General features: G+C 40.3%; 1 protein-coding gene across 3 annotated transcripts in view; it reads left to right on the plus strand.

Annotated features, from left to right (window-relative positions):
- Nucleotides 1-10,279, plus strand: part of LOC134351422 (xin actin-binding repeat-containing protein 1-like) — a 51,663-nt gene extending 41,384 nt beyond the window's left edge. For all 3 annotated transcript variants that reach the window (XM_063057545.1, XM_063057530.1, XM_063057536.1), the window contains exon 4: nt 1,618-10,279. In XM_063057545.1, the coding sequence (XP_062913615.1) occupies nt 1,618-9,363 (7,746 nt within the window). In that variant the 3' untranslated portion in view covers nt 9,364-10,279. The remainder of the gene's footprint in view (nt 1-1,617) is intronic.
- The last annotated feature ends 2,254 nt before the right edge of the window (nt 10,280-12,533 follow it).

The following is a 12,533-nucleotide window of genomic DNA, read 5'->3' on the forward strand; positions in this document are numbered from 1 at the left end:
GGAAGTATGCTTGTTTATGCGTGAAATTTGCAGTGAATGAATTAGCAATATTTTAAAAGAATAGGAGACTATCGTGATCAAAAGGCTATTGACACAAGCTTTCTAATTGTGTTCTAATACTGTTGCAAAAGCCATTGGGGAGATGGAATATTCCACTGACTGCAAGCAACCCAAGCTCACTGGTCACCAACCCTTGAAATATGCTCTTTGGCATGGGATTTTATTGGGAGTAAGGTTGGCTAAAAAAGCACTGAAATCATTTGTAGTAATTGGCCCATCTATAATAGTGCTCTGTTCTAAAATTCTTACTCTTATTGCCTTATCCCTCAGTTTCTGTGATCTCCTCCAACTCTATCTGGCTGTAAGATATCTTTGCTCTAAATCTTGCTCTTCCTCATTTATTTTTGAATTATTTATTCCACCATTGAGAACCAAGGCCTGAATCTCTAAAATTCTTACCCTAAATTCTCTGCCCCACACTTGTTTCAATCCACGTCTTGAAATGTTCTTCTTTGGTCAGGTTTATCATCTCCAGCCTAATATTTCCTGATGTGTCGTGTTGATACTTTATCAGATATTGTTTTGTTAAGACCAGAATATAAATGAAAATACCTGTTGATCATGCAAACATGAGAAAATCTGCAGATGCTGGAAATTCAAGCAACACACACAAAATGCCAGTGGAACGCAGCAGGCCAAGCAGCATCTATAGGATGAAGTACAGTCAATGTTTCAGGTCGAGACCCTTCTTCCAGCAGCATTTTGTGTGTGTTTCTTGTTGGTCATCATGTGTTTAATGCTAGAGTCTCTCAGTACACATCAGTTCTAGAATATTCCAGAAATAGTTGTCATTGTTCTCTTAAGCTTTCCAATACATTTACTACATTCTGAAGGTCAGATGCATAAATATGTTGGAAAGATAACCATGCCCACAGTCACTGCAATTTTTATATAAATTTAGGCAGCCTTGACTGGAATATGTCACGTTCACTCTTTTTGTGAGCCTTGTTCATTGAGGAAAAGTCTAGGGGCAGCGCAAGTTTTAGAGCTGCAGCCTCAAAGCTCAGCCATTCTGTTTCAATCCTGACCTCATCTGGTGTCTTCGTGGTGTTTTCCATCACCCCGTGACAGTGCAAGTCTTCTCCGACTGCACCTAGCTTTTTTTCGCGTCCCAGTGTTGTGTGACTTGCTTGGTAATTTGTCCCTGGTGTGGAGGTGAGTGGTGGATTCTAGAGGAGTTGATGAGGATGGGGGGAGAGCATAACAGGATGAGTTGGTGGTCAAGGTGGGTTCAATGGGTTGAAGCAGCTGCTTTTGTGTTGTCTGACTTTTTTAATAACTTGCTGTGCTGCTTTCTGTAATGTGAGGATGTTCTCCTGAGTTTTGATAAAGCTGAGAACTGTGTGCTGTGCATTGATGCTCTTCTCTCGCCAACTTACTTTCCATGTTTTCTGCCAACACCACTAGTGAAAGGTTCAATAATTTTTCTTCTGCAAATCCATTTTAAGTTGTTCATAACTAACCATTTGAATTACATTTTGATTACCACTAAACCACACTGCATGAAGCAAGTGCCCTTGCTGATGAATCCTCACCTATAACCTTGTTTTACTAAAGATGGCTCGGAACATGGATAAGATCCGATCATCGGAAGTGAGCCAGACCACGGAGGATGAATTTTTACCACCACCACCTCCTGATCTGCTTGAAGCTTCCACCAAGCCAGATGTAACAATGAAAGAGCAGACTCAAAAAATCTTACCCCCTCCACGTCAGACCTTTGTCAAGTTCCATCAGCAACGGCAAATTAATGAATTGAAGAGGCTGTATAAGCACATGCACCCAGAGCTAAGGAAAAATTTGCAGGAGGTGGTCACTGAGGATTGGGCAGAAGTGCTGAATGCTGAACGCGTGGCTGCAGACTTAACAACTGGTGTCCACGGCAACAGTGATGCAGCACTTCAAACCGAGGTCCAGTCCATGCGCTGGATATTTGATAACTGGCCACTGGACACAATTGGAGATCACCAAGCTACTAAGAAGATGAAGGAAGAGGAGGCCATCCTCAGTGGAGATGTGAAGAGCACATCATGGAAGTTTGAAAACCAAACAATAGATGCCATCAGTTCCCAGCACTCTGAATTTTCTGCAAATTCCAGTGTTGCAAAAGAGCAAACAAAGGGTGATGTCCGCACAGCTTTGTGGCTGTTTGAAACTCAGCCAATGGATTCCCTGAATAAAATGTACTCCAAAGACAATGATCTACAAGAAGCAGTTCTGAAGGAACCATTACAAAAAGGAGATGTCAGAGGTACCAAGCTATTATTTGAAACTCATCCGTTGAGTGACTTGGGACGAAGCAACTCAATGGAAGAAAGCAGCTTATTGCAACTGCGTTCAGAAGTACAAGAGGTGAAAGGGGATGTGAACAGAACCGTGAAGCTTTTTGAAACAGAGCCACTGTGTGCCATTCGTGATACTGCCGGCAATATTCACCAGATCAAATCTATCTGCAGAGAAGAAATCCAACAGAGTGGTAATGTGCAAAGCACTCGGTGGCTATTTGAAACACAGCCCCTCAGTAGCATTAACAGAGATTTCTCAAGGATGAAAATTATTCGAGGCATCTCCCTGGAAGGGACACAACAGGGGGGAAGTGTTGGCAAAAAGCGATGGCTCTTTGAAACACAGGCCTTGGACACCATCAAAGAGCAGACTGAGGAGTCAGACAGTAACATCGACGTCAGGGTGATAGAAGGAGGAGATGTAAATCAGAAATGCTGGCTTTTTGAAACTCAACCTCTTGACTCATTAAAAGAAAGTTCACCTGAAGAGCTATCTAAGGAACCAGTAATTGGAGGTAATGTGAACTCTACTCTTTGGTTGTTTGAGACTCAGCCAATGGAAGTCCTGAAAGACAGCTTTGAAGTTAGCCAATTGAAAAGAGTTATTACAGAAGAAGAAAAGGGAGATGTGAAGCATAAGGCTCATGTGTTTGAAAGCTGTTCTATAGACAGCATCAACAAAGAACAATGTGACACTTCCAAAAGCAGTGAAGATACATTGGAGATACAGAAGGGAGATGTCAAAGCTTACAAGTGTCTTTTTGAAACACTTCCCCTTGATTGTATTAAAAATTCTGAAGAAATATTAGTGGGGAATCATGTAGAAGTCTTGGGTGGAAATGTAAATGAGAACAGAGTTCTCTTTGAAACTGTCCCCCTTTATGCTATCATGGATGGTGCAGGCCACTGTCATCAAGTCAAGACAGTAAGCCGAGAGCAAGTCATTAGTGGAGATGTCAAACACTATAAGTGGATGTTTGAAACCCGCCGCCTGGATCAGTTTGATGAAAGTACACAAAATGTGGAATTGGTTAAAGGCATCACCAAAGAGGAGATCCGATCCAACAACATGGAGACAACAAGGTGGCTATTTGAAACACAGCCGCTTGATGTAATCCACGCTAATGTCAACAAAACAGAAAATCAGGGCTCTGAAAGGGAAGATTTAGTGAAAGGTGATGTGAGGACATGTAGGTGGCTGTTTGAAACACAGCCAATGGATGCTTTGTATGAAAAAGCTGAAGTTAAGCAAGACTGTGAAATGCAACCGAAAGGTGATGTCAAATCATACACCTGGCTCTTTGAAACACAAGCACTGGACAGCATCAATGAGAATGAAGAGCAACACCTGAAAGTCCACACCATGCAAATGGATGATGTTAAAGGGGTTGATGTGAAGACTAAAAGATATCTGTTTGAAACAGAACAATGTGGAAATCTTGCTGGGGAATTTGATGCAGCTCAGAACATGAGGTACACAAGTGAAGTGGACATCCAGTCTGGGAAGGTGTCAAGAGTGAAAGAAATTTATCAGAGCACTTCACTCAGTGAAATAGGCGACACAGAAGAGAAGAGAAATAGCTTCACATCCTCAGAAGAGGATGGCACACAGCCGGGATCGGGCTGTGTACACAAGTTCACTTGGCTCTTTGAAAATTGCCCAATTAGCTCCATTAAAGAAACGCCTGAAGAGGCAATACCCAAGAGCACAATCACTGACGTAAAGGGGGGCGATGTTGGTGGCAAAAGGTTTGTTTTTGAGACCTATTCACTGGACCAAATAAAAGAGGACACTGATATGAAGGAATTGCATTCAACAAGGGAAGAAACTAATGCCAAGGGTGATGTGAAGTCATGCACCATGCTGTTCGAAACACAACCCCTCTATGCACTTCGGGATAAGGAAGGCCAGTATCATGAAGTTACTACAGCAAAGAAAGAGGAAATCATGAAGGGTGATGTAAGAGGAACCAGGTGGCTCTTTGAAACAAAACCATTGGACACAATCAGGCCAATGGATGAGGTATTTGTGATCAGAGCTGTCACACAGGAAGATGTGCACAAAGGAGATGTGACAGCAGCTCGATGGAAATTTGAGACCCAGCCTTTGGATTCAATCAGAGATGAAGCACAGCCAAGAATAAAGGTAGTGGATGAGGTTCAGGGAGGAGATGTTCAATCAAACAAGCAACGCTTTGAAGGGCAACAAGCAAGCCAGAGATATGTGAGGATGGTTAGTGTCAGTGATGTTCAGAGTGGAGATGTCAGGACATCAACTTGGCTGTTTGAAAACATGCCCATTGACTGTTTGAAGGGAGAAACTGAAGAAACCACGGGTACGACGACAGTCCAACGAGAAGATATACAGAAAGGGGATGTGAAGAGATGTACTTGGCTGTTTGAGTCCCAACCACTGGATAGCCTAAAAGATTCAGACTTTTCAATTGACAAAGAAACCAAGGAGGAAGTGACTTGTGCAGATGTAAAGACTACAACATGGTTGTTTGAAACAACACCTTTAGACACATTCATTCTTTCACAATGTAGCACAGAAAGCACCAAGATGACAGAACAAAATATCCGTACAAGCTTGGAAACCCTCATCAACTCTGGAGCCATCAAGTCAAAGGGACTTATTATTGAATCAAGTGAGACAGGCATTCTAAAAATGGCCAAATATCAACTGATGAGTCAGAATGATCCACATATTCTCAAAGAAGAAGTTATAGGTGGAAACATGCAGAGAATTCTGATGCAGTTACTTCAAAGGAAGGAATCCCTTTATTCTGAAGGTATCATGCTGAAGGAAGATGAAAACGGAAGGATTTCTCAAAGTAAGATTCAGCTTTTTGGCCAGTCAGGAGTTAACATTAATGAAAAGATTGTTAAAGAAGAAAGCACTCATACAATTTCTAGCTTTTTAATGGAAGACAGTAAAATGAAACAAGGGATTTTGATTCAAGAAACCGACAAAGGAATTGCTCAGATTACCATCTATTCTCTTGTTAACCGGCCTCAATTTGAGGAGGTTGAAAATGGGACAATCAAAGGAGATGTAAAGTCTACAATTAATAGTCTTCTTGCTTCAACTCAGCAGCAGACTGCATCAACAGTAAAACGTGAGAAAAATGAAAGAGGAAATGTACAACTTTACACAACGTGCATTGAATCTGGGACACTGGACTATCTCAAAGGCCATCAGGAGGATTCTGATGATCCTGATGTTTCCTCTCAGGAAAAGGAGATTGTACGTGGTGATGTTGAAGGTGCCATAAGAAACCTAACAGAGAGCAGAGGCCAAATTGAAAAGTCAGTTGCTGATATTATACCAGGAGATGTCCAAGGAACCAAAAAATACTTTTTAACAGAAGCACAGCGAGGCCAATGTGTTACTCAGAGAGATGGTGCATTTGATGCTGATGTCAGTTTTGCTCATCAGACCTTTGGGCAGGCTGCGAATGCAGGATTAAAAGACGAAATTGCACCTGGTGATGTTAAAACCAAGATGCAGTCACTGGACAATGTAAAATACCAAACAAAAATCCTGGATATGGAACATATTCCTCGCGGTAATGTGAAGGACCCGCTGCAGGAGTCAATATGTGATAAGAAAGAAGCAAGAGTAAAAGAGTGTACAGAATCCAGCTTTTGCTCACGAAGTGAAGGCTCCATCAGAGTTTCTAAGATGGGTGCAGAAAATGCCACAGGTCAGGACCTTCAGACAGCAATGGAGAACCTCAGAGAAGTTACTGCCAAAGCACATAGCATACAGCAGAAATCTAGGGTGCAAGAACATTTCCAGAGGAAATCACAAAGTACAGCAGAAGCTCCAGAACATTGTCACCAAGGCAATCAATTCAGGAATACGCTGGAGAAAGAGACAAAGAAGCACGCTCAGATCTCCACACAACAGCAAAGCAGTGCAGCATCAAGACATCAAGCAAGTGCCCATGTGACTGTCAAGCAGTACCAACAACTAAAGAGCCAACAGGATAGTCATCAGGTCAGTGCCTCTGTGGGAACGGAAGGACTTGTGGCGTTTGTGGCTTGCTCAAGTGAAAGTCAGAAATGTGAACACTTAACTGACATAGTTCAAAGCAGCAGAGGTGAGATGAGAGCTGCCTCAGAACAGATGCTGTCTCACGGTCAGCACTTGTTCAATACCTTAGAGAAGGAAGATCGGGCAGTAGCAGATCAGGAAATAATTGTCAAGGGCGACATAAAGTCAACTATAGAAGCTTTAAAGGATTCAGTGACAGAGCAAAGATCCATTGAGAAAGATGAGGTGGTCCGAGGTAATTTGCAGGCAGCTCTCCAATCCCTGGGAAAAGCTAATATGAACGTATCCAAAGGCGATTTTAAAGCCGCCATGATATATAGAACAGCAGGCCAGTCACATTCACGTGACCAAAAGAAGAGTGGTGTTAGAACTGTTTGTAATCAGATTTCACTACCACAGTCTGATGTTGAGTTTCCTTCTGCAGTTCCAGTGACAAAGTCCACTGTACCGTCGAACAAAGCTTGTGGCCATCTTCCAGTGGAAGGCACCCCTCTTCCTTTAAACCAGACAAGTCCACCTGCAGTGAAAAATCCAGCTTCGTCGCAATTTCCTCCACTACTTCCACTCAAGACGAAGGAACAAAACATCGCAAATAAACCATCTATTGCACCAAAGCCACCTTCAATCCCTCCAAGACACATGCCAGTGCAGGGTGGGAAACCTACTCTGCCTCCTAAACCAGAATATTTGCAAGTAATCCATGCTGTTCCAAGTCCACCCCCTCCACCAAGAAACTATGCATCAGTCATGCCTAAATCAAACCCATTACCTCCAGTTGTGTGCAAATCACCTCCAGTAAAACCTACAAGAGCATCACTTCCTACAGTAACTACCACTCCATCAAAGTGTCAGGAAATGGAGCCAGAGAGGCAACAAGAACAGCTTCATTTGGAAGAAAAATCCACCACAATGCCTTCTTACACCACGGTAAAGAAAACTCCTTTGCAGTTGGCAGAGGAGAAATACAGGAAAGAAAAGGAAGGGCAGAGCAAGTTAAATGCGATGGTAACTCACCCATTATCAAATATACCACTGCAAGAGATGCAGCAGAGAGGAAGAAACTCCACTGGATGTCTTGATTACACCAACGTCTCCATGACAAGAGAACCAGAAGTGATACCTAACCAACAGAATGCTGCAGCGGAAGTCCAGCGGTTCGCACAGTCCTGTTCAAAAGAAAGCACAGCAAGCACTGAAATGTTTCAGGGAATGGTATCTGCTCCTCAAACCTTTGGTACCCAAAACAAACCAAATTCTACTCAAATGGGCCTGCCGAACAACCCAGAAAAGAATCGGACAATGACCGAGGATAGATCTAATTTATCAAAGCAAGTTAAAACTGTGTCACCGACAACCTCTGCCAGGATCATTGCCCCACAGAGCTACCAACAAGCACAACTGAGTGCCGAGTCACATCACCGACAGCCAGTCAAAGCTTCGTTTGAACAATCAGAGTGTCAGACTGCCCAACGTCATGGGTGCTCCAACCAGCACCGGTTTAGTAACCAAGCACTAGCTGCAAATGACCAACAAGTGTTGTTGGACCAACAGCTGCAGCACAGCCCACGACCAGATGCAGTTGTCATGCGAGAGGGCCGACAACAATGTAAAGAGACAGAGGATGACCGCAGAAAAAGGTTATCTGTTCACAAGGAGGAGATAATGAGAGGAAACGTGAAAGCAGCAATGGAGATCTTTGAAAACCTAAAGAAAAGAGAAGAATTGCAGAAGATATTGACCAGAGTTAAAGAATTTGAAGAGGAGACTTTTAAAGTTGATGTGAAAGGTCTGAAGAGTTTATTTGAGAATGTGCCTGAGTGGGTGGTGCCTAAGAATAATGGGGTAAAGCAACTTAAAGCAGTTGACAGCCGGAAGGATGAGATGCAGAATCAGCCCAGGATGGTCAAAGATGAAGCAGAAAGTTTGTCTTCAGTGGAACTTGTGTTTGAAGATCTTGAAAGGGCAAGTGCAGAGATAACGTATCTGAAGGAGCAGACATTGGCAAAGTTATTACATATTGAGGAGTCCATTAAGAAAGCCCTGTATTCAGTCTCCAACCTGAAATCAGAGTCTGACATTGCAGGTCTCTCTGGTTTATTCGGAGAGTCACTGGGAGCTGCCACAAACTCCGCTACTCCTGGCAATATCAAGAAAATCAGTTTGGCCTCCAGCAAATCAAGCTCAGAGAACACCATGCAATTGAAAGAATATCATTCTCACAAAGAACAGTTAGAAAAGTCACTGGATCAAGCCAGGCCATCATTGGATATTCCACCTGTTTCCGCTCGTGTGGGCTCTCCATCATCTCCTTCCTACATTTCCATTGAATCAGCAGTTAGAAAACCTGCAGGTCCTTTGAAAACAAAATCATCTGCCTCACATCTTGACATTGAGTCCTTTTCACCCTCTCCTCAAAATCAAGCTGTCCCATCCTGTTCTGCAAAAGTGACAACCATTGATGATTGCAATGGTTTTTTTCTTTGCAATGGATACAAAAGTGCCAGCAAACAAACAGAGTTACCAAAACAACATTCGGTGCCAAGAAAGGAATTTGTGCAAAAAGATACCAACAATGAGTTCATTCAAACAGGCCTAAAGGAAAGCAACATTGTTAAAGGGAGTGACAATGTGGCCAACTCACCTACAGGTTGCATCTCTCTGAGTGGATTTAAAACCAACGTTGTCGATAGAACTCAGAGCCCAGTGCCCCAGAGAAGCAAAAGTGTTGTGGAGTTCAAGACAGGCCCTGATGGAGGTGAAATAGTTGGTACAAAGACCATCATGGAAAAATATGAAGAAATTGATCGTTTTGGGAACAAAATTATCACGTCAAAAACCTCAACCACTGTCACAAAGCAGTCTGAGTCAACAACGTCATCCACATATGAAGTAGTTCAAGCACTACCTAGGTATGATGTTGTTGCTTCGCCCCTTCTTAATAGACATCTGCAGAGTTAGACAAGGGCTGATGAAGATTCACGATCTAACATCGAGGAAGATGGAGGCTTGTTTCTTTCTATTGAGAATCCCAGTTCAGCGAAGAGATTAAAGTGATGCTGCAATCCTTTAACATACAACTACCACCGATCTAAGAAACACAGATGGGGAGAATAAAACGCATATTGAAACTGATAAATGAACAAAGTATGCATATAGTATGCAGGGTCAGCTTCTATGGAGATAGGTTAACGTGCTCATCCTTGGGCTGCCAAAGCAGAATCATTGCTAACAAAGGATCTATACTGAATGTCAACTTTTTGCAATTGTCAAATTGAAACAAAAACAGTATCAACGTTCTAGAAAGGTATAGAAAAATACATCATCTGACTGATTAATGTTTGAGAGCCAGAGAACTGAGATTTATTGAAAAATTTCCTTGTCCTCAGAGACTAGATTTGATACTGTGCTGAAGTTAAAATCTGTGGCATGTACTTTTAACTTTAATAAATGGAGTAAAACTGATTATTTTGAATTAGCCACACATTATATACATCATCACCAATTTTTCTTTCCTCTCCATGAGAAAATTGAATTTGGTGGAGCTCTGGTGGCCAATTCAATATCATCCATTTTATAGCATTTGAAAAAGGTGGAATTACCACATATATGTGACATAACTAATATTTCCTGTTTTTATGAAGACATAATGTTGTGCTCTGAATTAGATTACAATTATCCATTACTGTTCAATTTTTCTACTTACTTTTTCTCTAGTTTCTTTTGTACTTTAGTTGTACATTCAATGTATCAGCTCCACCAGGAATCCCAAAGTCTTTTTGCTTTCAAACTGTTCTTCTTCTTTCCTGTTCTATTTTTATTCCCATAATTTGCTTTAATAAACTTTTTAATATTTCTTCAGCTCTATCTTGTTTTGGATATAATCTGTTTAAGGAATTTGTAGTTATTTGGGCTCTAATTTTAATGAGGCATTTTACATTGTTGTGTTGATCTGTAAAAATGAATTAATGGGATTGTAAATATTGAGAAACCAATTCTTCAGTAATAATCATCAAACAATGGAGGAACAATACTTGACCCCAGTGAGCACTCTAGGAGGGCAAGAAAATCAGCAAGGTTTCACTCTTCTTGCTATTCAGTGTCCCATTCTATATATAATACACAGGAACCCTCCATATCTACATTCAACTTCTATGCCTATGCTTCTATGTGAAAATTGGGACTTGATTTGAGGGTAAGATGATACAGCAGCAGAGGGGTTTAGTTTACTGTTAGAGAATACTATTTTCCATAATTGCACATGGAACAAAACAATTGGTTAGTGTAATTTCTGTCTGTGAGTCAAAAGGTAGAGGGTTCAAAATATGTCCCAGAAAGCTTGGGGAATGGATATCAAAATTCTCCTGCTTAAATTTGAAATAGTAACCCACAACGATACATGCATTTGATGGGCTATGTGTTTTATGGGACTGTGGGATCTCATAAATTCTTCTGCCTTGAAGTACTACTGTCCTAGCAGATGTGGAAAAAGGTGGTTATAGACACGTTTGAGAGATCTTTCCAGAAGTTCAAGCAAAAGCTAGTGGTACTTAAATTTAAATAGCAGCATTCTTTCACTCTTCTGAAGCTATAGTAGGTCATTGGGTATAGAGTGCCGTGCTGCATCATTACCTCGATCTTTAGTATATTGGAGTTAAACTCAACACACAGCTAAAGAGTTATGAAACTTCGTTCTTTGGATCACGAATCAATGCTAAATATATATTCAATTCTTTGAAATCCTCAACATATACACAATGCAATACCACCTATTGTTTCTTCATTAAAAATGAATGAACATCTTTCTCAATATAATGGCCTGCATTTCCATGATCTGCAATACTTTGCAATTGAACCATTAATTGGAACTCTAGCCTTTATTTTTCATACCATGTTATGCAACATTTTATGAAATAACCATTGAAAGTCGAAAAGCATCACCAACTGCACTATATTTATCAGCCACCTATCATTTCAAAAGGCATTTGTAAAGTGTTTCCTGAAAAAAAAAACCTAATTTTTATTTGAGTGAATTAATGCGTAATGTGAAAGTACTTTTCTTCTTCAAAGCAGTAAGGCTGTTAAACATGAAAGTCAGATGTCATACATTTATTGACTATCTATTACATGCAATGCAATTTAAACAAGAACATAAAGAGCCGTACTTAACAATAGAATCAGATAGATTGACGGGGGATTCAGTATTACAGTACTGAATTCAGTATCTTGGCCATGAAGTAACCTTCACAATTTGTATGTTTTTATACACTTATCTTATTTCTTCCATATGACAAGCCATATAAACCTGCATTAATTATGCAACCATTAAAATATAACTTCTGTTTACTTGAAACTGATGATAATACTTTCTATTTCCATGTTTACCAAGCTAATGGGATTTAAGTTATCTATAGTTTCACTCATTCTATATAATTTATATCATGCCAAATGAAACATAACTCTGTTCCTGTGTTTTATGTACAAGTACAAAAGAATAATGTCTCATGTTTCTTTGTAAAACTTACTGTGTGCCAAAAGTCCCATGTATCCTAATTTCCTCAGTTTCATATTCCTGAATTTCAACTCACTTTCTTAAGACTTCTGGTCAAAAACTACTCTACCTCGGGCAACATGTTCCAGATAATCCACAAGACTCTTTGTTAAACTTCTATTATGTCTTCTTTTTCTTTTATTTTCATTTTTAAATCTTTTTATTAATTATTATTGAAAATCAACAACAAAAAAACATTAAAATAATCAAGTCAATATCTCAATATGTATAATAAGAGTCAAACTATTAACCAAGCTAAACAGTATATCAAGAATAATAATAAAAAAAAACAAAATGTTAAAGCTATTTTTTTTGAAAAAAGAAAGGAGAAAAAAAGAAACCCTACTAAGGAAAACAAAATAAAAACCCAGCTAACAAAAAAAAAAGAAAAAAAAACCATTTGGAGCACAAACATGGAGCTATACGCCATACAAACTTCTATAAAAGAAAAAGACATCAATCCGCCAACCAAATCCATTTACCCAAGAATCAGAAGGGGACCAGCTTACTTAACTCAAATCAAACGATAGTAGCAGGCAAAAGAACCCCTCCTTTTCTCAAAGTCAGATCAAGGATCAAA

The sequence above is a fragment of the Mobula hypostoma genome, chromosome 1 (assembly GCF_963921235.1).
Source record: "Mobula hypostoma chromosome 1, sMobHyp1.1, whole genome shotgun sequence".
In the NCBI taxonomy this organism is placed as follows: Eukaryota; Metazoa; Chordata; class Chondrichthyes; order Myliobatiformes; family Myliobatidae; genus Mobula; species Mobula hypostoma.